Source organism: Gigantopelta aegis, chromosome 12 (assembly GCF_016097555.1).
Source record: "Gigantopelta aegis isolate Gae_Host chromosome 12, Gae_host_genome, whole genome shotgun sequence".
Taxonomy (NCBI): Eukaryota; Metazoa; Mollusca; class Gastropoda; order Neomphalida; family Peltospiridae; genus Gigantopelta; species Gigantopelta aegis.
The window spans coordinates 14,784,845-14,812,440 of record NC_054710.1 but is presented as its reverse complement, the minus strand read 5'-3'; the positions used below and the strand labels follow the sequence as shown (position 1 = coordinate 14,812,440).

The 27,596-nt window shown below is 39.5% G+C and overlaps 1 protein-coding gene across 1 annotated transcript; it reads left to right on the top strand.

Annotated features, from left to right (window-relative positions):
* Nucleotides 1–1,281: 1,281 nt before the first annotated feature.
* Nucleotides 1,282–27,367, top strand: LOC121386970. Its single transcript, XM_041518025.1, has 2 exons — nucleotides 1,282–1,400; nucleotides 19,398–27,367. Exon 2 carries the CDS (start codon nucleotides 20,899–20,901, stop codon nucleotides 27,034–27,036), a length of 6,138 nt encoding a protein of 2,045 aa, XP_041373959.1. The 5' UTR covers nucleotides 1,282–1,400; nucleotides 19,398–20,898; the 3' UTR covers nucleotides 27,037–27,367.
* Nucleotides 27,368–27,596: the final 229 nt, after the last annotated feature.

Genomic DNA, 27,596 nt, shown 5'->3' with positions numbered 1-27,596 from the left:
TAGTCGACAACATCTTAAAAATTGCAGCAAACTCAGGAATATCCCTTTAAAGGGACATTCCTGAGTTTGCTGCATTGTAAGATGTTTCCGACTAATAAAATATTTCTACGATTAAACTTACATATTAAATGTATTTTCTTGTTTAGAATATCAATGTCTGTATATTCAATGTGTTTCTGGTCGTCTTAATATTTGTAAGAAGCCCAAACTGGATTTTGTCTTCAAATAATTTCGTACGTACGAAAAAATATGTTTTAGGAAATAAAATAAAAATTAACCTAGTACAAATATTAGAACGATCAGAAACACGTTTAATATACAGCCACTAATATTCTAAACAAGAAAATATATTTAATATGTAAGTTTAATCGTAGAAATATTTAATTAGTTGACAACATCTTAAAGCATTGCAGCAAACTCAGGAATGTCCCTTTAAGTGAATGTGTATTAAAGCTGCAATCAGGAGGTTTATGCTAGTTCCAGACTGTCAACGGTAACGACAGAGTTGGTCAACTTGACAGTTGCGTTGCAATTTCCCCCACACCCAGACAACGACGTGTGCGCTCAGATTAACACCTAATCAGTCGCAGGAGTTGTATACTAGTTGTAAGAGTGTTCATACTAGCAACTAGACAGTCGTAGAAGTCTAGAGATTGAAGAGTTGGCCAACTCCGTCGTGACAGCTGATAGTCTGACACTAGCATTACATGTATTATTTAGACATTTAGAATAGACCATCAATATTAAGTTTCTTACTGTCGAAAGCATTTGGCTACACTCTTCATACATCACCCTAAAAAAAAATGTCCACTATAAAACCGATAAGCGGGCTGCTGTTTCATGAATTTCTCGCTCTAGCTAATGTACCATGGCTGGTATATCAAAAGCCGTGACATGTGCTATCCTGTCTGTGGGATGGTGCCTATAAAAGATCACTTGCTGCTGTGTGTGTATGTGTGTGTATTTGTGCGTGCGTATGATGTGACGAGATGACGTTAAAGATTTTTTCGTTTATTTTGAATTACGAGTTGGGGAGGGGGGTAAGAAAAACCCCAAAAGAAAATAAAAGTATAAATTTGACTACCGTTTGAAATAATTAGGGTAAGAAATAATTCAAAAACGTTATTTAGTTCGTTTTGTTTACACTTTAACATTTTACTTTTATTGTAAAATTAGTTATTTCACATTGGTATTTCGATTTTCATTTACGTCCATTGTACGGTGGTCGTTTGCAGCATCTCTACTGGGGATCTCGTCGCCTAAGGTAGAAATTGATGTTAAGGAAGAAGGAAGTACTGATGTTTTGTTGTTTATTTATTTTAAAACTTAAATAACTTGCATTTAAATAAAGTTTTTTGAGTTATGTCAGTAATCTCGAAACATGCGAACATCAAAGCCTGGTAAGTAGAATTGGATATCACTATTATTTTTCGTATTGCGACATGTGCACATGTATCTGTGTACATTATATCGTCAATGTCCTTGATTCCGTTATGCTTGAATATCCGTTGATTTCTGGTGCACGATTCATGCAGTCAACATCTCAGGTACCCCAAGTACGAATACTATAGTTACATACTACATGTATTATATAACACTCAGTGTTATTGTAGGGTTTAAAAAAAAAAAAAGTAATGTTATTTAACGACGCACTCAACACATTTTATTTACAGTTAGGCCTAGCCCGAGTACTCTGACTGTTAGCCCGAGTACTCTGACTGTAAGAGAGCTAGACGGACATTTGGACATAAACACGCTCTCATTACAGTCAGAGACCAGCCTATGTCTTTTTTTGGCAATTTCTGACTACCAAACGGTAGGCAACGAGTCCCGCTCTAATACCACAACAATCCTATGTTTGACGTCAAATACCTTTACATCAATCATTTTCGAGTTAAGTGATACAAAAAATCCACATATTAATCACTAATACACTTACTACAGAAAGAAACCCGACAGCACCCACATTTAGCTACGCTTCGTGACACTCCGTCGCAACAATTGCAAAGCTCGGCGATCTATTTCGAGACGTAGACCACGTGATCGCGCACTGGGCGATTCCGCCTTGTGCAGCAGTTACAGGGGCCGTCTCATATCAAGCGGTTATTATTTTCATAAACAAATCGTCAGTCAAAAAAGAACTTGTAAATCAGCGACAAATATCATTGTCGTACTGTTAACTGCCGATGCGTATCGATGGGTAATCTCATTAATTGTGGCTACATTCTACGCTGAAAAAAGTTCTAAACCTTTTTTTAAAACTCCCACACACCCTCTCGTTCTGAGTACAGTTTGTGGCCCTGATCAGAAATCGTGGTAGCGTACTTGAACATCAAACTGATATAAGCAGGTTAATTCCCGACATCGGACCTGGCAGTCATTTGTGGCCATACATGCATATGGCGAAACTCATCGCCATCGGTCCATAGGCGTCAGCTTGTCTACTATGACGGAACTCCCGTCTACAACTGATCATTGAGTATTGTGTTACAGAATCGGTCTTTGTTCAGTTGTTGAAAACAATTGGGCTGTGTTCTACGTAGGTTAATTCATTGTCAATAATTATTAACTACCATATATATATGTGATTTACATTTGCTTGGATAAAACGATCGTTCATATGAAATTAGTTATTAAGCAAACAGAATACTTACAACCAACCCAAAACAAAAATTTGAACTATTTTTATTACTTAATTTACTAGTATCCTACCGCCTTTTTCTTTTTTTTCTTTTTCTTTTTGCTTTTTAATGAGATATTACACCACAGTTTCACATTTGAGTCATTTCCGCATATTTCTTAGGGAGTGGGTTTCAGCTCAGTCGTTTGAGTGTTCGCGTCGCAGGATCGAACAACCTCGATGGATCCATTCAACCAATTGATTTCTTTGTTGTTCCAACTAATGCACCAGAACTGGTCAGTGGCCTGTGGGAAAGTACATATAAAAGATCCATTGCTAATGTAGCGGGTTTCTTCTCCAATACTCATATCAGAGTTACCAAATGTTTGACATCCAATAGCTAGTGATTAATTAATCAATGTGCTCTAGTGGTGTCGTTGAACAAAACAAATTTCAATATTTTTTAGTTTGATCTGAATAGCAAAACAACTATAAGATAAGTTTTAAAGATCGAATGAGCTATGCACCGATTCAATTTTGATTTTGCAGTAACAAACATTGCCATCCTTCCCCTTAACGCCTCGGAATACATCTTATGATACCCCATCCCCTCAAGAGCGTTACGTAATTGTTGAAAAAAAAACAAACCCCACACACACACTCTACTACTGTACTAATGACTAATTCATAAAACATAAAATAATCAAATTAAATTACTACTTACTTTATCTTTCATAAGAGGAGGCAGTACGTAGCACATACTTTTGCCGTATCCTGTCGATAACACCCAAATGTATCCTTCAAATTCAAAATGGAATCACTAATGTGTAATTGTTTTGGTTTAATGACGTAATGAAATCCAAATTCATCCAAAACGGCATTAGCCAACTCTTCCATGTTGTAACTTCGCTTGATATGAGACGGCCCCTGTAACTTCTGCACAAGGCGGAATCGCCCAGTGCGCGATCACGTGGTCTACGTCTCTAAATAGATCGCCGAGCTTTGCAATTGTTGCGACGGAGTGTCACGAAGCGTAGCTGAATGTGGGTGCTGTCGGGTTTCTTTCTGTAGTAAGTGTATTAGTGATTAATATGTGGATTTTTTTGTATCACTTAACTCGAAAATGATTGATGTAAAGGTATTTGACGTCAAACATAGGATTGTTGTGGTATTAGAGCGGGACTCGTTGCCTACCGTCTGGTAGTCAGGAATTGCCAAAAAAAGACATAGGTTGGTCTCTGACTGTAATGAGAGCGTGTTTATGTCCAAATGTCCGTCTAGCTCTCTTACAGTCAGAGTACTCGGGCTATCTGACTGTAAGAGAGCTAGACGGACATTTGGACATAACTAGTAACTACGCTCTCATTACAGTCAGAGACCAACCTATGTATTTTTTTGGCAGTTCCTGACAACCAAAAAGTTGGCAAAGATTCCCGCTCTAATATCACACCAATCCTATGTTTGACGTCAAATACCTTTACATCGATCATTTTCGAGTTAACTGAAAAAAAAAAATCAACATATTAATCACTAATACACATACTACAGAAAGAAATCTGACAGCACCCACATTCAGCTACGCTTCGGCAAACTCCGGACAGCAGAATTCTAAGTTCGCCGACCTATATCGTGACATTGTGTCACATGATCGCCCACTCAACCATTCCGTCTACTAGGAGGAATAGCCCAGTGGGCGATCACATGATCTACGTCTCGAAATAGGTCGCCAAGCTTTGTAATTAAGACGACGGAGTGTCACGAAGCGTAGCTGAATGTGGGTGCTGTCAAAGATTTCCTCTCTAATACCACAACAATCCTATGTTTGACGTGAAATACCTTTACATCGATTGTTTTCGAGTTGATTGATTAAAAGAAATTCAGATATTAATCACTAATACACACACTACAGAAAGAAACCCGACAGCACCCACATTCAGCTAAGCTTCGGCAAACTCCGGACAGCAGAATTCTGAGTTCGCTGACCTATATCATGACGATGCGTCACATGATCGCCCACTCAGCCATTCCATCTTCCAAGGGCCGTCTCAAAACGACAAGTGCCCGACAGTCACCAATTTTTTGTTTTTGTTTTGTGTAACGACACCACTACAGCACATTGATTCATTAATCATCGGCTATTGGATGTCAAATATTTGGTAATTTTATCACTGTGTTAGAGAGGAAACCCTCTACGTTTTATCATTAGTAGCAAGTGCACTTTTATATGCACCATCCCACAGACATGATAGCACATACCACAGCCTTTGATATACCAGTCATGGTTCACTGGGTGAAGCGAGAAATAGCGCAATGGACCCACTGATGGGGATCGATCCCAGGCCGAAAATGCATCGAGTGAGCGCTTTATCACTGGGCTGTGGACAATCACCAAAGCGACAGAGTAGTGTACACACACACACACACAGAAACAATATTACATTCACGTTTTCTCAAGGTGAAAAAAGTATTTGAACTATGAGTCGTATGCCTGTTTGGCATGTGTACCGCTCTGGCATATCAAAGGCCATGGTATGTGCTATCCTGTCTGTGGGATAGTGCATAGGCCTATAAAAGATCACTTGCTACTAAAGATAAAATGTAGCGGGTTTCCTCTCTAACATTGATAAAATTACCAAATATTTGACATCCAATAGCCGATGATTAATGAATCAGTGTGCTCTAGTGGTGTTGTTACACAAAACAAACTTCTTCTTTTTTTGTAATTTTTCGGGCACTTGTCGTTTTGAGACGGCCCCTAGAAGATGGAATGGCTGAGAGGGCGATCATGTGACGCAACGTCATGATATAGCTCGGCGAACTTAGAATTCTGCTGAATGTGGGTGCTGTCGGGTTTCTTTCTGTAGTGTATGTATTAGTGATTAATATCTGAATTTCTTTTAATCGATTAACTCGAAAATGATCGATGTAAAGGTATTAGAGCGGAAATCTTTGACAACTTTTTGGTTGTCGGCAATTGCCAAAAAAATACATAGCTTGGTCTCTGACTGTAATGAGAGCGTATTTATGTCCAAATGTCCATCTAGCTCTCTTACAGAGTACTCAGGCTAAGTTAGGCCCTATATGGCGTCAGACATATGGTTATCGACCACACAGTTATTGAGAGAGAAAACTTGCTGTCGCCACTTCATGGGCTACTCTTTTCAATTAGCAGCAAGCGATCTTTTATATGCACCATCCCACATATAGGGTAGTACATACCACAGCTTTTGATATACCAGTAGTGGTGCACTGGCTGGAGCGAGAAATAGCCCAATGGGCCCACCAACGGGGATTGCAGGGGACAATATTTCGAAATTTGAGGTAACCGGAAGTCACTTCACGTGGTTTTCACCTAGGTAACCAATTGTTTGGTTACATGAATTATATTTGCGTAACCCGTGGGTTATCTGATCGGTTACCTCAAAATTATGTTGAAATTATATTTTAAATACATAATTTTTAGCTCAAACATAAAGTTAAAACAAATACAATTTACAAAAGAAAAATTAAAAAAAAAAAAAAAAAAAAAATGTCTTTAATGCTTGCTAAAGTTAACAATATTATAAAAGAACTGAATATCAGCCCCAGTACTGAAACAAAATACAGGGGCGTAACCAGACATGTTTTTAGCCAAAGGCATGCCCCAGCCGGTGGATTGGAGAAGCCTCCATCTGTGAAGATCTTGACACTCCGGACCGCTGTAGATGCATTCTGAGCCTTTTCTATCTTTTTTCGAGTCAATTTTAAGAGGATATTTTATAGAACAATTACATACAGCCTCCACCTATTACCGGATTATGTTTTTGCATTACGCACATGCGTACTGTGCGTAATGGGCGCTACACCTTTGAAATAGATGCATAATCATTTGAAGAGATTCCTTTTTTCGTTTTGCGCTGGTTATGCTACTTTCACTTTATCGATGGTACATCTATACTACAGTGACATTCCAAATGTTTGTTTTTTAAAGCTCATTATGCGATGTTAGTATTTTTCATATTTTGTGACACTTTTGGATTCCTGTTTACGTTAAAACTGTTTTAACATAGACAATCCAATATTATTCTACATAATTATATTCCTTTACAGATAAAATAGCAGCAGATAATTTAGCCGTTCCTAGAGGTCCAAGCACATTTCTTTAAAATATTTTTAAAAGTTTAGACTGGTCGCAACTGTTGCAATATAATGTGGTCTACTGGTTTGCTGCGCATCAAGTACATGTATCTAAAATTCAGCCTAAAACATTTGTCGGAATATTAGGAGTATGTCTGCATGAATAAACTTCCTGTAATTGTGAAGTTTGCAAGTTTTAATTTCTGATTATTTACAGGTCATGACGTAACCAATTTGCGGTTCGCGTAAATTAAATTTTGAGTAACCGACACGCGAACAGAACAGCGGTTTGCGTGAACTATTGTGCCCTGGATTGATCCCAGACCGACTGCGCATTGAGTGAGCGCTGCAGGGTTTATTTCTAAAATTTGACTTGACATCCATGCATGGCTTTGACTTCGGGAATTTTAGCGTTGTTTTACAACATTTAGGGAATTTTCAGTTTCATTTAAAAAACCCATCTTAAACAGGCCTTCTAGAATTCAAAAAAATTTACCGGCCTCAGTGGCGTCATGGTTAGGCCATCGGTCTACAGGCTGGTAGGTACTGGGTTCAGATCCCAGTCGAGGCATGGAATTTTTAATCCAGATACCGACTCCAAACTCTGAGTGAGTGCTCCGCAAGGCTCAATGGGTAGGTGTAAACCACTTGCACCGACCAGTGATCCATAACTGGTTCAACAAAGGCCATGGTTTGTGCTATCCTGCCTGTGAGAAGTTCAAATAAAAGATCCCTTGCTGCTAATTGGAAAGAGTAGTCCATGCAGTGGCGACAGCGGGTTTCCTCTGAAAATCTGTGTGGTCCGTAACCATATGTCTGATGCCATATAACCGTAAATAAAAATGTGTTGAGTGCATCGTTAAAGCGGCAGTATCCGGAATATTTTTATTATTTAAGCATATAGAACAGAAAATCCAATTATGTTTGGTGCATATATGACGCGGCACTCTGCATTGGTTTCACTACGCTAGCTTATCCAGGTCAAAAACAAAGCCAGCATTTCAAAAGTGGGACACTTTTGACGGGCTCCTACCGATCTCGGTTTTCATTGGCTTATCACAAGTGTGGAATTCCCCAACAAGAGATCACGTGAGATTTCGCAATTTTTGAACAAATTTAACTGTCTTGATTGAGGGGTCATCTCATATCTCCAAAACATATTTATATCCATAGTTGTATGGTACAACGCCTTTCCAGGGGTCGGTGGGTGGGAGATTTGCCTTGAAATTTTGACAGTGGCCAGCTGTTGGCATACGCGTTACATGTAAGGGGGGTGTTACTAATTACGTAACGCTCTAGGGGTAGAGAAAGAGGGTACTGTGTTCGATTTAGGTAACATTTTTCAAGACTATATGTTATTTTTATTCATTACTTAGACCTAAAAAAAATTTTTTTTTTTAAATGCACGGTCAGTCTAGGATCCATCCCCATCGGCGGGTATATAAAAGACCACGGTATGTGATATCCTGTCTGTGGGATGGTACATATAAATGATCCCTGTTAAAAAAAAAAATGTAGCTTGTTTCCAAGGCGTGTGTGCAGGGATTTCAGCAGGGTTGGGGTTATAGACTGTGTTGAGCGAAGTTTATGTGGGGCCATACTCCCCCAGAAAATACATTTCAATATTTTTAAAGCTAAAATTCCCAATGTCCAAGACATTTTAGAAATAAAACCCTGTAGTAATAATAACCCTATGATAATAAAAAATAGTATTAAGTTAATATTTATTTCATAATATAAATCAATTCCTAATTAACTTAAACTCAAAATTAAGATTGTATTAATGTATGAATAAAGATCTACATATCTGATATGTAATGAAGGGGTGGGGTGGGGTTGGGAGGGGTGGGTAACGCTATTTGTAGTACAGCGCGACTTTATACTCCCCTTGAAATTGTCGCACAAGTCTTAACCAACCCATGTCCCTGCATAAATTTGTCCACTCGCACCGAAACACACAAACACGGTTTCATGCATGAACCACAAAGTGTAAGCTTTATTATAAAGACAATTTGAATAAGTTTTTATTCTATCGTTCAACATTGTAATGCGAAGTCATCCATTCATGTTTACCGAGTCAAGTGGCATACACATTCTAACATGGTTCACTAGCGAATTTGTTGTGTTGTACATTCTACGATATCAAATGCTCATGGAAATTAACAAAGCCAGTTTAAATGCTGAACAAAAACGTATTAGTAGCAAGATTATTTCATAGGTGTACATCATTTTGACAGTTTCGATGTTGATTACAAACACCTCCCAGGTTAACAGTGTTACACTTTACACAAAGGAAATGGCGGTTTTGTAAGTCCAATACATGGAACAGCGTAAAGCGGTTACGTACAAATTTAGTGATCGAAATAGAAATATAATTTAAATTGTGACAAATCCTCTTCTAATACGTGGGCAAACTGTGTCAATTCTCGCTGTTGTTTTGGCGAATAGGGGTAAAATTTAAAGATAGACTTGATGTGCAATTACAGTTGACATTAATTAATCTGCTGTTTCACATTGTTGTCATGGTTGAATTTATATTAACCCGACTAACCGGAACAAATATGATGACAAATTGAAAGTAGCAATTCGTTTGAATTTTTTTTTTTTTTTTTTCGGGGTGTTTTATTTGTGGGTTTTTTGTTGTTTTAAAAAAAGAAAAGAAAAGTTATGTCTTTTTTTTATTACTTGTTAGAATCGAAAAGACTTAATACTACATGTATATACAATGTACATTATACATTCAAATTCAATATATCTAGTCTTACATATTGTTTTCAATATATATACCTTTATACAGTTACATGTATATAATAATAAAAAATTAGAATTATTTTAAATATTTACATTGACTGGGAATGTTTTACTCCAAAATTGGCAATAAAAAATGACAGCTTTTGAGTAATGGTGTGTGTGTGTGTGTGGGGGGGGGGTACCAGACGTTTCACCCCCAAGCCAGTTCGCCCCCAAGCCAGTTCGCCCCCAAGCCAGTTCGCCCCCAGTCAGTTTTCCCCCAGGTCTGTTCGCCCCCAGTCAGTTCGCTACCACATGCATAACCAGTTTGCCCCCACAAAGGTACCACTGTGTCCATGTGAATGTGTGGTCTGGACCCATCTGTGTGTGCCGAGCTTCCTCTAGTGCAACCCTACGTGTGTAAAAGTGCTCTTTTTAATTTTATGAAACACTTAATATAAATGTATATATTAATTAAACTGGTGATTATATCATCGGTGCCGGACTGACTCATGATCAGTCCAAATCGTGGAATGACAACAATCCCCCCCCCCCCCCCCCCCCCCCCCCCCCCCAAGAAACAGTACAATAATTGTTTAAAAGTAACAAATAATTGTGAGTTTGGGTGCAAAATTACTAAAAGTTTGGGGCGAACTGACAAATAGTTGGGGGTGAACAGGCAAACAGTTGGGGGCGAATCGACTAGGGGGCAAACTGGTACATGGGGCGAAAGGGTCAAACTGGGGGCGAACTGACTGGGGGCGAACTGCCTTGTGGGCAAATGTCATGGATTCATGGTGGGGAATGGTGCCGATTATCGGACCTCATCTAGAAACATAGGTGATAAAACCCTGTATTGACTGGGGGTACCAGGCTGTGGTCAACATATAGAGCTGGGCGGAATTGAAATTTCAGCTTCTGTATTGTGATTTTTGGGGTGACCTTATATGGACATATTGAGCTCAGAGGTTCAAAAAATTAAAAAAAATTAACTTACCACAGGGCAAGTGCCAATCAGATATTCACTTGCCCCATATATTTTTTCACTTGCCTATAATTCTTAAGGTAACCAATTGTGTTACTCCTATTTAATTTAATACAGTGCTTAAAGGCATATTGTCACAGACCACTGACCTATTTACTGGTCTAACAAAGTATTACCTGAACAAAAATTATTTGATTTGTCCCTAAATGTACTTTACTCAACCATCTTTATAACCACCATACTCCATTTATTACTGATATTTTGTAAAAATAATTGAATTATGGCAATGGTCCATAATTCAAAAACTAAAATTGCCGAGAGGGTTGACATGGTTGACACTCCATCATGGCTCATTTCAGGTGATGCGATATCTAGCTTTGGTTTTCAACAATTAATGTATTTTTTATTTATTATCCATTTTTAGAGAAATAATGTCCTTAAATCCGTGACAGTATGACTTTAATAGTGTAATAATCTTGAAAGTAATTGGTTTAATTGCACAAATAAAGAATTTTCCCAATAGGTTACAACACTTACCTAGGAAGTACTAAATGTCTGTCCAGTAGTATCAACTCTCTTCTCTATTTGTTGATTTAAACTTTATTTTTTAAATAGTGTCCATTTGTTGATTTAAACTTTGTTATTTGTTTGGTAGTGTCCACTTGTTCATCTAAATATAATTATTGTGTTGATGTATGCCTTAGTGACCACTTGTATGGGTGTAGATGTTGTGAGATCCCTTTCCACGCGTGAGCCATTCTTTTATGGCTGGCATTGGTTCAAAAATGTTTAGGGATTTTGGCCCATGTATCATTATTGTGTGTATATTATTTAACACTTTGTGCCCCAAAACACTTCTCTGGGGTGTTTTTACCCTGTTAATAGCTGAGAAAAGTCTCTCGCAAACAGCCGTGGCTGGGCTCAAAGTAAACATGAACTCTGTTACTTTTCAAATGTTTTTAAATAGTGCAAGCTTGGTAAATAAGAGCGGTGTACATCGATTGCAGCCTTGTATTTTTAACTTCTTGAGCATAATTTATTTGTTAAAAACTATTAATAAAGCAGAAAAAAAATCATGTATGCTTAGAGGGCATCACACCATCACGATTATGGCGTAGGGCTAATGAAATATAACTTTACCTTACCCGTTCCATTTTACACGAACGTAGATTTACATTTGTAAAGTACTAAAAAAAACCATTAAGTACACAAATGTATGTTCTGCTACAAGGTTTATTATATCTAAACTAAAATGTCAAGTAAACTGCAGATTCCGGAACCACGTTAACGTCAAATTTAATTTGAATATGACAAATTTAAACTGTATCCCACCTCATTTACCTTGTTTGCAAGGATTAAACATTATGATTGCACACACAAGGCATGTATACTTTATTTTTATATAAGCTGTAAAGCGAATTGGATAAGTTTGAAAATCATCGAACCGATTACTTGTATGAATTAGTCGAACATTCAGTGGTGGAAATTACCAATCTTAGTTGATAGTAAAAGGGGAATAATTCTAAAGTTGTTATCGAACTTTTCAACACATTGTTTTCCATTTTGGTGTGTCAACACATTGACAAGAGTTCCGATCGTTAGGGTTAGTTCTCCTTATAGAGCTATGTAAATGCTCGCATGATCGGAACTCTTTCCAAAGGTTTTACCGAGATTTGTAACAAAATTTTAAAAAGTTTTTATGTGTTACATGAAAATTCCACTTGGCACGGGTGTCGGGCGATGGGATTTTTGAACCCCTGTGAGCTGTAGATTCGGTATATTTAATGACGCCACTAGAGCACATTGATTTTTTATCTTATCATCGGCTGTTGGACGTCAAACTGTTTGTTAGAGGAAATCCGCTGTCACCACATAATCTACTCTTTTACGACAGGCAGCAAGGGATCTTTTATTTGCGCTTTTCACAGGCAGGATAGCACAAACCATGGCCTTTGTTGAATCAGTTATGGATCACTGGTCGGTGCAAGTGGTTTACACCTACCCACTGAGCCTTGCGGGGCACTCACTCAGGGTTTGGAGTTGGTATCTGGATTTAAAATCCCATGCCTCGACTGGGATCCGAACCCAGTACCTACCAGCCAGTAGACCGATTTGCTAACCATGATGCCACTGAGACCGGTATATATATTGAGATAATGTTGGTCAATCGGTCAACATCTGGTATTCATTTTGGTGACCTCATTATTATATTTTAATAGAGATATCAGGCTACCTGAGAAAGAAAGATTTTTGAAAGTGATCCCCTTAATGTTCCTTAGTTTCTGTCTATTATGAGTCAACTGCACTGGTATATCGGTCAGTGATAAAATTAGTGTAGTTTCGTTTGTATTGACGCAGTGTAATTATATTTTTAAGTACCCTAGTTAGTTGATTGTGATGATGGACCGGCCTCGGTGGTGTCGTGGTTAAGCCATCGGACTACAGGCTGGTAGGTACAGGGTTCTCAGCCCGGTACCAGCTCCCACCCGGCGTGAGTTCTTAAGGGCTCAGTGGGTAGGTGTAAGACCACGACACCCTCTTCTTTCTCACTAACCACTAACCAACTAACAACTAACCCACTGTCCTGGACAGACAGCCCTGATAGCTGAGGTGTGTGCCCAGGACAGTGTGCTTGAACCTTAATTGGATTTAAACACGGAAATAAGTTGAAATGAAATGAAATGTGATGATGGACACTCACCTTCCAGTTGTTTTTATAATTGGTCAATGATATCCATAACAATATGAAAGGTTTGTATTATTTTACTAGAAACTGCAGAATAAACGAATGACGTACAGAAAGTACAAGCTGTAGTTAAGACCAATTAAGTCCGCAATTGAGAACGAAATAGGAGACAACATTCGGTGGACACAGAAGGAGATAATCACCGGTCTGATTGATCACTTGTCAAATTTGAAGACAAAACAGCGACTTCAGCCGCAGACAGCCCTCATGATAAAAATAAAATAGATTTGCTTTTGTTGCTGAAATAAAATAGAACTTGTGTTATCTATCAAACAGATGGACACTGGTTTGCCAGTTAATTGAGGGTGTTGAAAATACTTGTGTTATTAACAGTAAACCTTTGAAGCCAGGGATGACTGATGACAAGGTTTGAAATAGGAAGTAAAATATGGTTTGCTTGTTATTTATTTTTAATATAGCAGACCAAAAGAAATGTAGGCTGCTAAGAAAAAATATGGATTGCTGGAAATAAAACATCACAGGGGTGAGTGGATGTTTGGAATTAGGACCTCTGACGTGTAGTTTAGGGCATTATGAAAATTAAAATATTTAACAGAATCCCGAGTTTAGCCTCGGCTAAATAGAAGATGAGATGATCTGTCTCTTGACTCCAGCCAGTGCACCACGACGGTCGGTCTGGGATCGATCCCCGTTGGTGGGCCCATTGGGCTATTTCTTGTTCCAGCCAGTGCACCATGATTGGCATATTAAAGGCCGTGGTATGTGCTATCCTGTCTGTGGGATGGTGCATATAAAATATCCCTAGCTGCTAATTGAAAAGAGTAGCCCATTCAGTGGCGACGGTGGGTTTCCTCCCTCAATATCTGTGTGGTCCTTAACCATATGTCTGACACCTTATAACTGTAAATAAAATGTGTTGAGTGCGTCATTAAATAAAACACTTCCTTCTGTAACTTGAAAAATTACATATTTTTTGGTAATTTTAAAAGGTGAAGTTTTATTTCTTCTTCTTCGAACACTCAGAACTAGTAGCTCGAACCAAAAAACAGAAGAAGTTTGTTTTGTTTAACGACACCACTAGAGCACATTGATTTATTAATCATCAGCTATTGGATGTAAAATATTTGGTAATTTTGACAGAGTCTCAAGATATTAAACCTGCTACATATTTCCATTAGTAGCAAGGGGTCTTTTGTATGCACCATCCCACAGGCATCATAGCACATACCACGGCCTTAGATATACCAGTTGTGGTGCACTGTCTGGAAAGGTAACTAGCCCAATGGTCCCACTGGCGGGGATTGATCCCAAACCAACTGCGCATCAAGCGAGTGCTTTACCACTGGACTACGTCCCGTCCTTAGCGTGAACAAATGCTGCTGTGCATTGAAGGTCTAATTTTTATTTCACTGGCTAGGTCTGAAAAATGGACTGCTTCTCGCAAGCCACTATTTCGAGACATGTGATAAGTGTCTGTTTAGTTCTTTCCATTTACAGTGTACATCATTACTATATTGTATTTTCTCAGATATTTTTTGTTGACTATGTATTCTAAGTCTGTGGATGGTATTTAAAGACTTTAAAGATTGTCTAATGCATGCACATAAAATATATAGTATAAAAAGATAAAGAGGGCTTAAAAAAATAAAACACTGAAGGGGGCACCAAAATGTGAAAGGGTGTTTGCAACACCCCCCTATAATGAACTAGTGAGAAAGAATGTTAATTTAGAAAATTTTCCTGTCTATCCTTCTTGTTAGTCTAAGTTCTCTGCCACTCGAGAGCTAAACAGACATTTGAACAGTTATAATTATTCCCTGCCATCAGAGATGAAAACCTGAGATTTATGCATGGGCATTTTCATTCATGATGATGGGGGATAGTGGGCGGGATATAGCCCAGTGGTTAAGTGTTTGCCTGATGTGCGATATGTCTACTAGATTCTAGGATCGATCACCATCAGGGGGCTCATTGGTCTATTTATTGTTCCAGACATTTCACAACCACTAGGGTATGTAACGGCCGTGGTATGTGCTATCCTGTCTATGGGATGGTGCATATATAAAAGATCCCTTGCTACTAATGGAAAAATATAGCGGGTTTCCTGTCGAGCTTCCTAAGACACTATGTTAACATTACCAAATGTTTGACATCCAATAGCCGATGATTAATAAATCAATGTGCTCTAGTGGTGTCATTGAACAAAACAAACTTAAACTTTTTACATACATGATGATAAATATAAATTAACATACAACCATAAACCATAAGAAGAGTAGATTTAATACTTTAAATATTTATATAAAATGTAAAAATCAATCGTTTTATTCTTGTTGGAACTTTTAAAATTGAATCTTTACAACTGAACAATATCATATAACTCATTAAAAGGTTAAGCTGACTGCTGGTTGTTTTGAGGGCTTATGATGTAATTTTTATAAGTAACATTATCGTCTTCCCTGTCTTAGCGTTGTGTATTCCCACAGCTCGTTTGGTTATGTTTTTACTCATAAAAAAGGCTGTGGTATGTGCTATCCTGTTTATGGGATGGTGCATACAAAATACTCCTTGCTACTAATGGAAAAATATAGCGAGTTTCCTCTCTAAGACTATGTCAGAATTACCAAATGTTTGACATCCAACAGCCGATCAATCAGCAGGGATTCTGCCAAAGGGTAAAACAAGTATGGTGCCATACCCAAATGTGTTTTCAGATTTTATTATTTTTAAATTGACCTTTGACAAAATTAATTGTTCTTATCATTACCGGTACTGTACATGTATTTCCCTAAACCTAAACAATTTTCTTTCTGAGGGAGGCCCCTCATACCCCTTATCGACTGGATGCATTCAGCGCGCACACGTTGTAAATATTCAATTTCATAGCACCATACCCAAAATTTTCTTTCTGGCAGAAACACTGCGATGATTAATAAATCATTGTGCTCTAGTGGTGTTGTTAAACAAAACAAACTTATTCATTAAAAAATGGATTTAATAAAGTAATGACCACACTCGTGTAACAGTGATGACGTTAAGATTAGAAATAACAGAAGGAAGGAAGGAAGGAAATGTTTTATTTAACGACGCACTCAACACATTTTATTCACGGTTATATAGCGTCAGCAGATGAAAATAAAATTATAGGTAACTGTAACTACTGTGGTACAAATATAATATTGTAGTAGTGGTAGTATAAAGTGCTTCTACTGGCAGTAGCTAGTGGGAATTTCCCTATTAGCTCAGTTGGTAGAGTGCATGACTCTTGCATTGAGAGTCTGTGGTTCAAATCACCTCAGTGGAGGTTGATTTTTCTGTTACATATGGAGCCGATGTAGAGAAAGGGAGGGATGTAGCCCAGTGGTAAAGCACCCGCTCGATGCACGGTCGGTCTGGGATTGATCCCCGTCGGTGGACCCATTGGACTATTTCTCGTTCCAGCCAGTGCTCCACAATTGGTGTTAAAAGGTCGTGGTATGTACTATCCTGTCTGTGGGATGGTGCATATAAAAGATCCCTTGCTGCTAATTGAAAAAGAGTAGCCCATGAAGTGGCGACAGCAGGTTTCCTCTCTCAATATCTGTGTGGTCCTTAGACATATGTCTGACACCATATAGCCGTAAATAATACGTGTTGAGTGCGTTGTTAAATAAAACATTTCCTTCTGATGTAGGCACTGGGTGTCTTCACACAAGAATACAATATAACCCAGTCGGGACCCATAACAGTTCAACAGCCCATGGCCCACAGCTCCGGGACGTAGCTTCACTTGAGGGGGTAGTATGTAGTAGGAGGGATTCGAACCATGGACTCTCAGTATTTAGGTATAACATATTTGTTTTCTGTACAGCAAAGTCTTTTTAAAGCAGTAAAGTTATTATCAGCTGTTTAACAGTTGTGGGTATTCAGAAATCTTATTTCAAGTTATTTTAATCTAATTATAGGTAGTACTAAACCAAATAACTTCCGGCTGGGTCAAAGTTTGAGGTGCACTAAACTTTTGATAGATCAATTAATACTACAAGTCCTGTGACTGATAAATAAGAGTGTGTTTGTTGTAAAAAGAAAACTATTTCATCTGGGTTAAAAAAATTATTTCATTTACTACCACTGTGTCAAGTAGCCTCGTGCTTGAAACATGTATGGGGTACCTGTAAAAAAAAAGTAGTACTAAAATTTTGTGCAGAACTAGGGTAGTCATAGATGCTACCTGTTATCTCTGAAATGAGCAGCTTCACCCCCAATTTTTTTCAATTCACTTTAAGGGTGGGGGTGGGGGGTTGGTAGTCCATGTATTTATATCTGCGGTGTATATGTTGATTGATACACTGCAGGTAGGAGTTTTAGCCACATATATGTTACTATTGTTGTCTATGGAATTTGATTTGGTGGTATACACCCTATAGCTTAACATTTCTGTGCTGAAGACATGTGAGCTCCTATAATAGTTTTATTCACTCAACCATGAAATATGTACTCTACTGACTGATAACAGGGCTTGAATTTAACGGCGGCACCGACGGCAGTTGCCGTCATTGAGATATAAATTGACGTAGGTAGAGAGCATCACCGATGGCACTTTTGTGCCATCGATAAAGCTTCTCAACAATGGCGAAATGTATACACCTGGTTTACATTATCTGCCAATATTTAATATTTGCACATTTAAAAGATGTCTACATATAACAAGATAGCCTTTCAGTCAACTTCATTTGCTGCAAATGTCACTTGAATTTTTTTTTTGCCATAGGCAGGCTCAAAATTGCCATCGGTGGACTGTTTCACCATGGCAATTATTTCAAACATTGCCGTGGGAGACAAATTCTGAAGTTTGAGCCCTGTAATAAAATGGTAAAAGTAAGCAGTGCTTAATAAACTTGATTACCGGTAACAGGAATCTGAACGACAAGCCGTAATGCGTGATCAGGGCTGTATCTCTGCACATTCCAGTTGAATATGCATTTGATAAAATAACAGAACAGCCACTGCTTCTTGCACTGCCACCGGCCTTGGTGGTGTCGTGTTTAAGGCATCGGACATACTGGGTTCGCAGCCCGGTACCGGCTTCCACCCAGAGTAAATTTTAACGACTCAATAGGTAGGTGTAAGACCACTACACCCCTTCCTCTCTCACTAACCACTAACAACTAACCCACTGTGCTGGACAGACAGCCCAGATAGCTGATGTACGTGTCCAGGACAGCGTGCTTGGACTTTAATTGGATATAATCATGAAAATAAGTTGAAATGATATGCACTACCATAAAGAGGACTGCCACTCCCATACTAGTTTACTAAATCAAAAGTAGCACTGGACAGAGATCATTGAAATAAGTACAGCTGTGATGACATGCACTCGTGAATTAACTGTCATAACAGTGATGATATGAGGTGTTCATGAAAGATGAGCATGTCCTGCCCCATGGGTGGCACCCGTCAAGAGTACTACCACCACTGTGCATTAGGAGGTCGATTTAGCTGACAGTACAGAAAATCGAAAATGGTTTATTTAATAACGCACTCAACACATTTTATTTATGGTTATATGGCATCAGACATATGGTTACGGACCACACAGATATCGAGAGAGGAAACCCGTTGTCGCCACTTCATGGGCTACTCTTTTTCGATAAGCAGCAAGGAATCTTTTATATGCACCATCCCACAGACAGGGTAGTACATACCACGGCCTTTGATATACCAGTCGTGGTGCACTGGCTGGAATGAGAAAGGGTAGTACATACCATGTCCTTTGATATACCAGTTGTGGTGCACTGGCTGGAACGAGAAAGGGTAGTACATACCATGGCCTTTGATATACCAGTCGTGGTGCACTGGCTGGAACGAGAAATAGCCCAATGGGCCCACCGATGGGGATTGATCCCAGACGGACCTCGCATCGAGTGAGCGCTTTACCCCCTGGGCTGTCTCGGCCCTAAACAGTACAGAGCTCACCTGAGGAGATTTGGTCATAGGAGCAAACCTCCACAGACCTGTAGGGTTGTTTTTTCACATTCCATGACAGGTATATTAAAGGCCATGGTATGTTCTGTCCTGTTTGTAGAAAAGTGCATATAAAAGACCCATTGCTGTTGATAGAAAATGAAGTGGGTTTCCTCTGAATTACCAAGTGTTGAAATCCATTAGTTAATGTTAATTAATCAATGTGCTCCAGTGGTGTTGTTGAACAAAAACAAATTTCGATTTTTACTATTAATTATTACCATTTCTTCTTGCAGTTGTCTGGGTTCTCGAAAAAAATCAGTAGAAAAGGTTGGAAAAAGTACAGTGACCTCTGACCTGAAACCATGTGAACGGAAACCTGTAAGATAAAGATGAAAGGTGAAAAAAGACTTGATTGGTGTACACAATGCTTTGAAACAGTGATTGACAGTGATACCAAAGAAGCAGACATGCCTACATGATCTAACTGATAGAATGATTGACAGTGATACCAAAGCAGCAGACACGCCTACATGATGTAACTAGGAGAATGATTGACAGTGATACCAAAGGAACAGACACACCTACATGATCTAACTGATAGAATGATTGACAATGGTACTAAAGGAGCAGACACGCCTACATGATGTAACTAGCAGAATGATTGACAGTGATACCAAAGGAACAGACACACCTACATGATCTAACTGATAGAATGATTGACAATGGTACTAAAGGAGCAGACACGCCTACATGGTTTAACTGATGAAAAAAGACTAGATTGGTGTACTCATTGCTTTGACACAGTAATGGACAGTGATGCCGAAGGAGCACACACGCCTACATGATGTAACTAGCAGAATAATTGACAGTGATGCCTAAGAAGCAGACACATCCACATGATCTCTTTGGTAGAATGTCCAGTCTGTTGACAGACATTTTAATTGATGTAATGAATACAGTGTATTTGATTACTGCTCGGGCTCAATTGAATCCTCCATGGTATTGTTTAATCCTGTGTGTCCTATCAGTATCATGGTTACTGAAAGTGTGTCCTGCTTCCATAAGAAGATATCTGATTTGTTCTGTTCACTCAGTTTTACTGTAGTCATCAACTTCACAAAGAAAACTGAAACAGATGTCTAACATGTATATTTATTTACAATTTCAGTCATGACACATTGAGGAAGAAAGTAAAAAAGCACTTGCTGTCAAGTAAATGTCAGTTTAATCTTTCAGCCAAGTAGAAAATCATCACAAAGATGGACAGCACATTACAATTGAATGAAGAGCAATATCATTATATGAATACTATAGTCATTTGAATGTTGTACCTCATGTGCACTTAGTCATAGAATGTACTTAGCCATAGACTGTACTTAGTCATAGACTGTACTTGGCCATAGACTGTCGAGCAGTGTCAACAATATTGTCCATTGAAGCTTTTACCCTAGCTTTACATAGTTGCAAACTATGGAGAAATTCCATTGTCAGTTAAATATTTTACCTCAAAAGTTCATATTTAAACAGTTATCTTAAGATATTATTCTGGTTGCGATTACTAAAACTTCAAGCTTATGGCCAAATGGTGTGTACAGCTGCAGCATGATTACTTGTGAAGTGAATTTTGTGAGAAAGTAAGACTTCATCAAAAGAGAAATGGGCTGGTTGTGATTCTGCGAGAACATATAATGAACTGTATGAGCATCAGGTGAAGATATCAAACTGTGTTGCTCCTCACTGTGCTGTTCTTCAAATCATTGACTGAACACCCAAGTCCAGAAGATCACACACAAGATGCAGTTGAGAAAACAGGAGCGTGTCTGTGAGAAGGATCTTCCTTATGGGTGTCCTGTTTGTGGGAAGCAGTTTGCCACATCTGCAGGGCTTAAAATCCACTCCCGGTGTCACAACATTGCACAGGCCAAGGTGTCCCAGCGAGGGATATCCTTGAAACAGTGCAAATCAAGAACATTTGTCTGTAGCGAGTACGGGAAAAGATTCTTTCAATCCAGTAACCTCAATATGTGCTTGAAGGTTCAAAAAGGAACTACACTTTACCAATGTGAAGCCTGTGAGAAGCAGTTTGCTATTAAAAGTGACTTTGTGAAACATCTTGAAGTACATTGCTTGGAGAAAGAAACAAATACGAAGGCTGATTGTGACAAGAAGTTGAAATGTGAAATGGGCACAGATGTCACTTGTGATAAAAAGCTAAAATGTGAAACTGACTCTGGTTGTACTAAAAAGTTTAAATGTGAAACCAACACAAATGTTGATTTTGATAGACAATCAAAATGTGAAACCATCTTTAACCCTGGTCGTAGTAAGGTTTCTGACTGTGAAACTAACATTACCTCTGGGTGTGATGAGGGAGCAAAATGTAAATCTGAGATTAGCTCTGGTTGTGATAAACAGTTGAAATGTAAGCACTGTGACAAGATGTTTACAAAATCTATTAACTATGAGATGCATTTAAAGAGTCATGTGAAGAGTCCGATCCATTGCCACATGTGTGGAAAATCATTCAAGGAAGCGCAGTATCTGTCTGTGCACATGCGCGTTCATACCGGAGATAAACCCTACACGTGTCAGGTCTGTAACAAGTCTTTCTCGCAGTTCGGTAACTACTCCACGCATCTGAGAACCCACTCTGGAGAGAAACCTTTCAGCTGTGATCTCTGCCACAAGACGTTCACGTGTTCTGGAAACCGAGACTCACACCGCCGCATTCACACTGGAGAAAAACCATTCATGTGTGACATTTGTGGCCTTTCGTTCGCTAGACCTAATTCCTTGAAGATGCATCGAAACCTGCACATGGGTGAACGTCCGTACCAGTGTGACCAGTGCGACAAAGCGTTTGTGTCGTCAGGCAAGCTGGTTGATCACAAGAGAACACACAGCGGGGAGAAGCCTTACTCGTGTGAAATCTGCGGCTTACGCTTCGCGATCGTGAACACGTTCAGGCGACACAAGAGGATCCACACAGGACAGAAACCACATGCGTGCATTCACTGTGGCAAGCGGTTCTACAGACGTGAGGGACTGCGCAGTCATCTGAAGACACACACCGGTCAGACGTCGTCACGTAATACTTTGGACAAAATTCCAAATGATACACTACTCCTATACACCACCCAGAAGTCATCATGTAATGCTTCAGACGAAATTCCAAATCATACAGTACTGATCCATTCCACCCAAGAGTCATCACCTAAAGCTTCAGATACTTGTTCAGTTCCAATGCAGACACTCCCGATGTCTCGGGATTATTACAGAGTCACTAAGATCGGTGACTGGACGAGGCATAATTCTATGAAAGCACATCATTTAAGAGAAGAAACAGGTCAAAACGAACCAGTTTCTTTTGAAGTAGGAGATAATATAATGTATAAGGAGCCTATTGAAATAGATAGTACAATAAACGATGGTACACTGTTTAGGGAGCCCACTGATGGTACAGTGTATAGAGAACATAGTAATGGCACAGTTTATAGAGAACCTACTAATTGTACAGTGTATAGGAACACCGCTGATAGTACAGTATATAGGGAATCAGTTGATAGTACAGTGTATAGGGAACCCATTGAATGCAGGGAATCTACTAACAGTTCAGTGTACAGAAACAGTACTGATAGAGCTGTGTATAGGGAGTCCACTGATCGCACGGAATATAGGGAATCCTTTGGTGGAATAGACAGTTCATTATGCAGGAAACATTCTGGTGTAGATGCTACAATGTACAGACAGCCTGTTGATGTAGCGGATAATACAGGTTATAGGGAACCTGCTAACGTTCTTGAAGATGGTACATTATATAGTTATTCATCAAAACAATTAATGCCAATGATGTATGACACACATGACTGTGACAAGAGTAGACGGTATGATGCCTGTCCATATGGCAACTCTAAAATGCTTGCAGGTTGTGATTCAGAAGAGTTGGTTGACAAGTATGACAGACTCATTACTGCCAGTGTCCCACACAAAACTCTTTCTTATACTTTTGTTAAGATGAGTTCAGGATTAGGTTGTCCTGTGGAAGATCAGAACGTGCCTTCTGGTTTGCAGGTTGTCTCCAAGCAAAAGGTGGAAAAAACTGAAGCAAGATCTGCCAGTCATTCATTTCATGTTCCCAGTACAACACATACACCTAATGCTACAGAAAGTGATGACCACTGTGATTTTCAGAGCACTGCGACTGAAAATGACAGCAGTTGTCATGGATATATTTATGACATACCAAATACAGACATTGAATGTGATTCTAACTCAAGAAATATTAGCACAGGTTTTCAGTCCTCATTGAGACCTTTAGAACCATTGGGGTCAGTGTGTCTTCCACAAAATCTTACCTCAGCATTCTTGACCCCAGAGTCTGTCGGTCTTCCAAAGTATTCTTTCACTCCTGTCTCACCAGTTATAGAGGCATCACAAGATGTGTTAGCAGTGAATCATCTTCCTCGTGCTGGAACAGTCTGTTTCAGTGCAGAGTCTTTGCAGCAATCTCAGGATCGAAGCATTGCTGGCGTTCATTCAGGTGGAAGTCAAACTGACAACAAGTATTACGATAACCAAGCCTTGATTGTATTTCCAGAGGTGAAAAACAGTATTTTTACAATGTCCGTTTCAAGTGATAGTGATGCAGCATGTATCAAAGAGTGTAAATCGAAACCTCCAGGGCCTGGTGAATCAGAGCCTCCAGGATCAGGTAACCCAGAACTTCCAAGAACAGGTGATTCAGATCATCCAGAGGAAGGTAAATCAGAAGCACTAGCTAACATGTGCACCTGCTGTCCTGGTGTTAAGTCTGTTCAGACTGGTAGTTTGGATGCCATGAGTATAAAGTATTCCCACACACCAACTAGTGGTGCTCACTGCATCTTGAATTCTATTAATGATGGGTCCAGCATTAGCAATTGCAACAGTTCTGGAAATAACATCTATTGCGACGGTATCAAATACAACTGTGGTAAAAATCCTGTTAATATCAGTTATAGTAATGGACACACTCCTGACAGTGATAATGGTTCTAATACTTGTAACAGTCCTATGAACGATAACACTTCTAGGAATGGCAGTGTGGTCACAAGAGAGTTTCATATGTGTCATATGGCTATTTCCCAGCAGGAAGATCACCATGGAAGTGAGACACACATGGTAGTTTCTCCTAAAACGAGCTACTGTAGTAATGATGCCAAGATCGAAATCACAGGTTGTTACAGGACAAAAGTGACCACTGGACAGGATGGCAGTAAACAGTATGTCTGTGAAGAAGTTGATTATTGTACAAACAATAAATTTCGGAAACCATATGATAATATGTCTGATAAGCAGTATGATAGTATGAATGATAAACAGTATGTTGGCGTGAATAACAAGCAGCTTATTGATACAAATGATAAACAGTATCTTGCTATGGATGATACACCTTTCAGTGATTCGGATGGAGATGGACAGTGTGGCGATATAGATCATGAGCAGTTTATGAATGATGATCATAACTATGGCTTTGATCAAGCAGGTGGTCTTAGAGGTGGTAAACAGAAGAGCACACCATTGTTTGGGAAGAAGGTTTCTTCTAGTGAATCGCACAAGGAATGTGAAAATGATCCAGCACTGTTGAATGATTTTGTAGAGAAAACAATTTCAAAGAGAGAGTGGGACATTTCTGATTGTGCGAAAAATAGTACACTAGTTTGTACTAAGACTAGAAGAACCAGTCTAGCCGAGAATAATGCCCTGGACTCGAGTAGAAAAAACTGTGTAGTTGATAATAATACAATGGATGCTTGTAGAAGAACCAGTCTAGCCGAGAATAATGCCCTGGACTCGAGTAGAAAAAACTGTGTAGTTGATAATAATACAATGGATGCTTGTAGAAGAACCAGTCTAGCCGAGAATAATGCCCTGGGTTCGAGTAGAAAAAACAATGTAGTTGATAATAATACAATGGATGCTTGTAGAAAAAACAGTCTAGCAGAGAACTATAAGGTGTTTAGTCATGAAGGAACCAGCCATGTTGAGAGTATGGTTTCTAGAAGGGCGTCAGAGAAGCTGTTTAGTTCGAACCTTTTAAAAAAAATTTCTCCTAGTATAACAGATAAGCTGATTAAAACAAAGCATGTTAATGCAGGTAGTGTTAAACCAAGTAGTCCCTCTAAAACAAGAAGAGCTAATGGTGGTGAGCGAGCAGTTACAGGAACTGAGAATGTTGAGGACTTGCACAGAAAAAATTCTAACTTGTTGAGATCTAGTGGAATACAGGAAAGTTCATCTCTCTCTGCTGTGGACTCTACTCAATGCTGTAGAGTGTCAAGCCATCCATTTTGTGTAGATAGTCACTCAGAAGAGAATTGCAACTCAGCACAGCGTGGTGATTTCAATGGATTAAAGTTTAACAAGTCCATTAGCACAGATTGTTACCATTCATCTTTGGGTAAATATTTGAAAAATTCACTATTGTGCCAAGAGGATAGTTGTAGTAGTCTTGTGAATATGAGTAAACTATTAACAACAGAGAAGGGACCCGTTAAACAAGTTACTCAAGACGAAAGGATATTGTTTAAAATGAATACTTGTGGTTCAGTTTTATCTACAACAACAGATGGAATGCCTGACATTCCAAATGATGTTTCTGTCAAAGCTGATAATGGCATGAGTTGTAATACAGCTGTTTCCACAAATGCAGATGTTGGTAAACTTGATGCTGGCAGCAATGTTTTTGTGAAAGTCTGTGCTGAGTTAAGTGGTGATTGTGTTCTATCCACAGACACAGATGTTATGAAACCAGATGCTGGAAGTGATGTCACTGTGAAGCTTGACAGTAGGATGATGATGATCAGCAGCAGCAGTAGCAGCACTGTAAAGACTGGCATGAAGTGTGCTGTTTGTAAGACTGTCTTTGTGAACCGTGTCTCGTTGGACGAGCACATCAGACAGAATCCACAGCACGTGATCAAGTGTCAGGTGTGCGGCAAAGAGTTCACCGACCAGCAGAACCTCAAGATGCATTCGCGCGTCCACACCCACGAGAGACCATACGAATGCGAGGAGTGCGGCAAACGCTTCACTCAGTCGGGCAACTACGTCACGCACATGCGCATCCATACGGGAGACAAGCCTTATCTGTGCGTCGTGTGCAAGAAGGGCTTCACGTCGTCGGGAAACCGCGACTCTCACCAGAAAATCCACACTGGAGACCGGCCATACATGTGCGACATCTGCGGGGAGAAGTTCTCCAGACCCAGCTCGCTAAAGACTCACCGGCGTACTCACACCGGGGAGCGACCGTACCGCTGTGACTTGTGTGACAAAGGTTTTGTTTCATCTGGCAAGCTGGCAGACCACCGCAGAATCCACACTGGGGAGAAGCCGTACGTTTGTGAGGTTTGTGGTTTGAGCTTCGCGATCGTCAACACCTTCCGGCGCCACAAGAGAATCCACTCTGGAGAACGACCTCACACATGTGTCGTGTGCTCCAAGTCGTTCGTCAGGCTTGAGGGCTTGAGGAGTCACCAGAAAACACACAGCAAGGATAAACAGAATACGCTTTCGACAACCAGCGCTGCGGTCGTGTTTCACGAAAATCCTGATGATATTCTGGTTAATGTAAACAATGGAGAACAGACAAAAGCCCTCTGTGTCATAGAGACTGATTCAAAGAGAAACACAAGTAGTTTGACAATTTATACAAACAGCGTGAATAGTGTGACAGATGGTAAAAATGTGCTTGATGGATACCCTTCGCCGACTGTTCCAGAGTTTAAGCATCCACAAATAGTGATTGATAGTGTGCTTAATGTGCCCCACACTACCGAGTCTCACAGAAGTCGAGACTGTGGTGGTGTGGATAACCGAGACTTGTATTTCTACAATGAGAACATTGGTAATGTCATGGGCACATTTGTGTATCCTCACGCCCAACATTAATGTCCTAATCTAATTTATAACTCTGGGGCTGGGTGTGCTAGGAGTGATTGATACGTCTGTGGCTTAAGGTAGTAGTAGTTAGTTATTTTTCTACATAATCCCCTTGTACATTAGCACACTTAGTCCGGTGGTCATGGAGCATACGGATCCCTTCCCTATAGGAGGTCGCATCTTGGACCTCCGGGTGTTAAGCACTTGAGACTGAGGTAACGAATGAATGCACGATGGCTAATTTTTCCCCCACATTTTCACGATTTAATTCTCAGGAACTGCTGAGTGTCAATGTTTGATTATGTGTAAGAGAAAAACAATAAAAGATAATCACTTCAAACTTTCTGTGTACTCGCTCAACAAGTTGAACTACAGACACTATCATTCAAAATTGTATACCACATCTCTTTCTAGCTTAGGCCACGAACTTATCATAAGCTCAGTGGTAAAACGCTCACCTGTGCAATAGGCCTCATGATCTGTTGGCCCCGATGTTATTTCCATGCCCAACCAGTGTTCCATGACTGGCGCATCAACGGTCGATGTGGTATGTACTCCCTGTGTAAAAT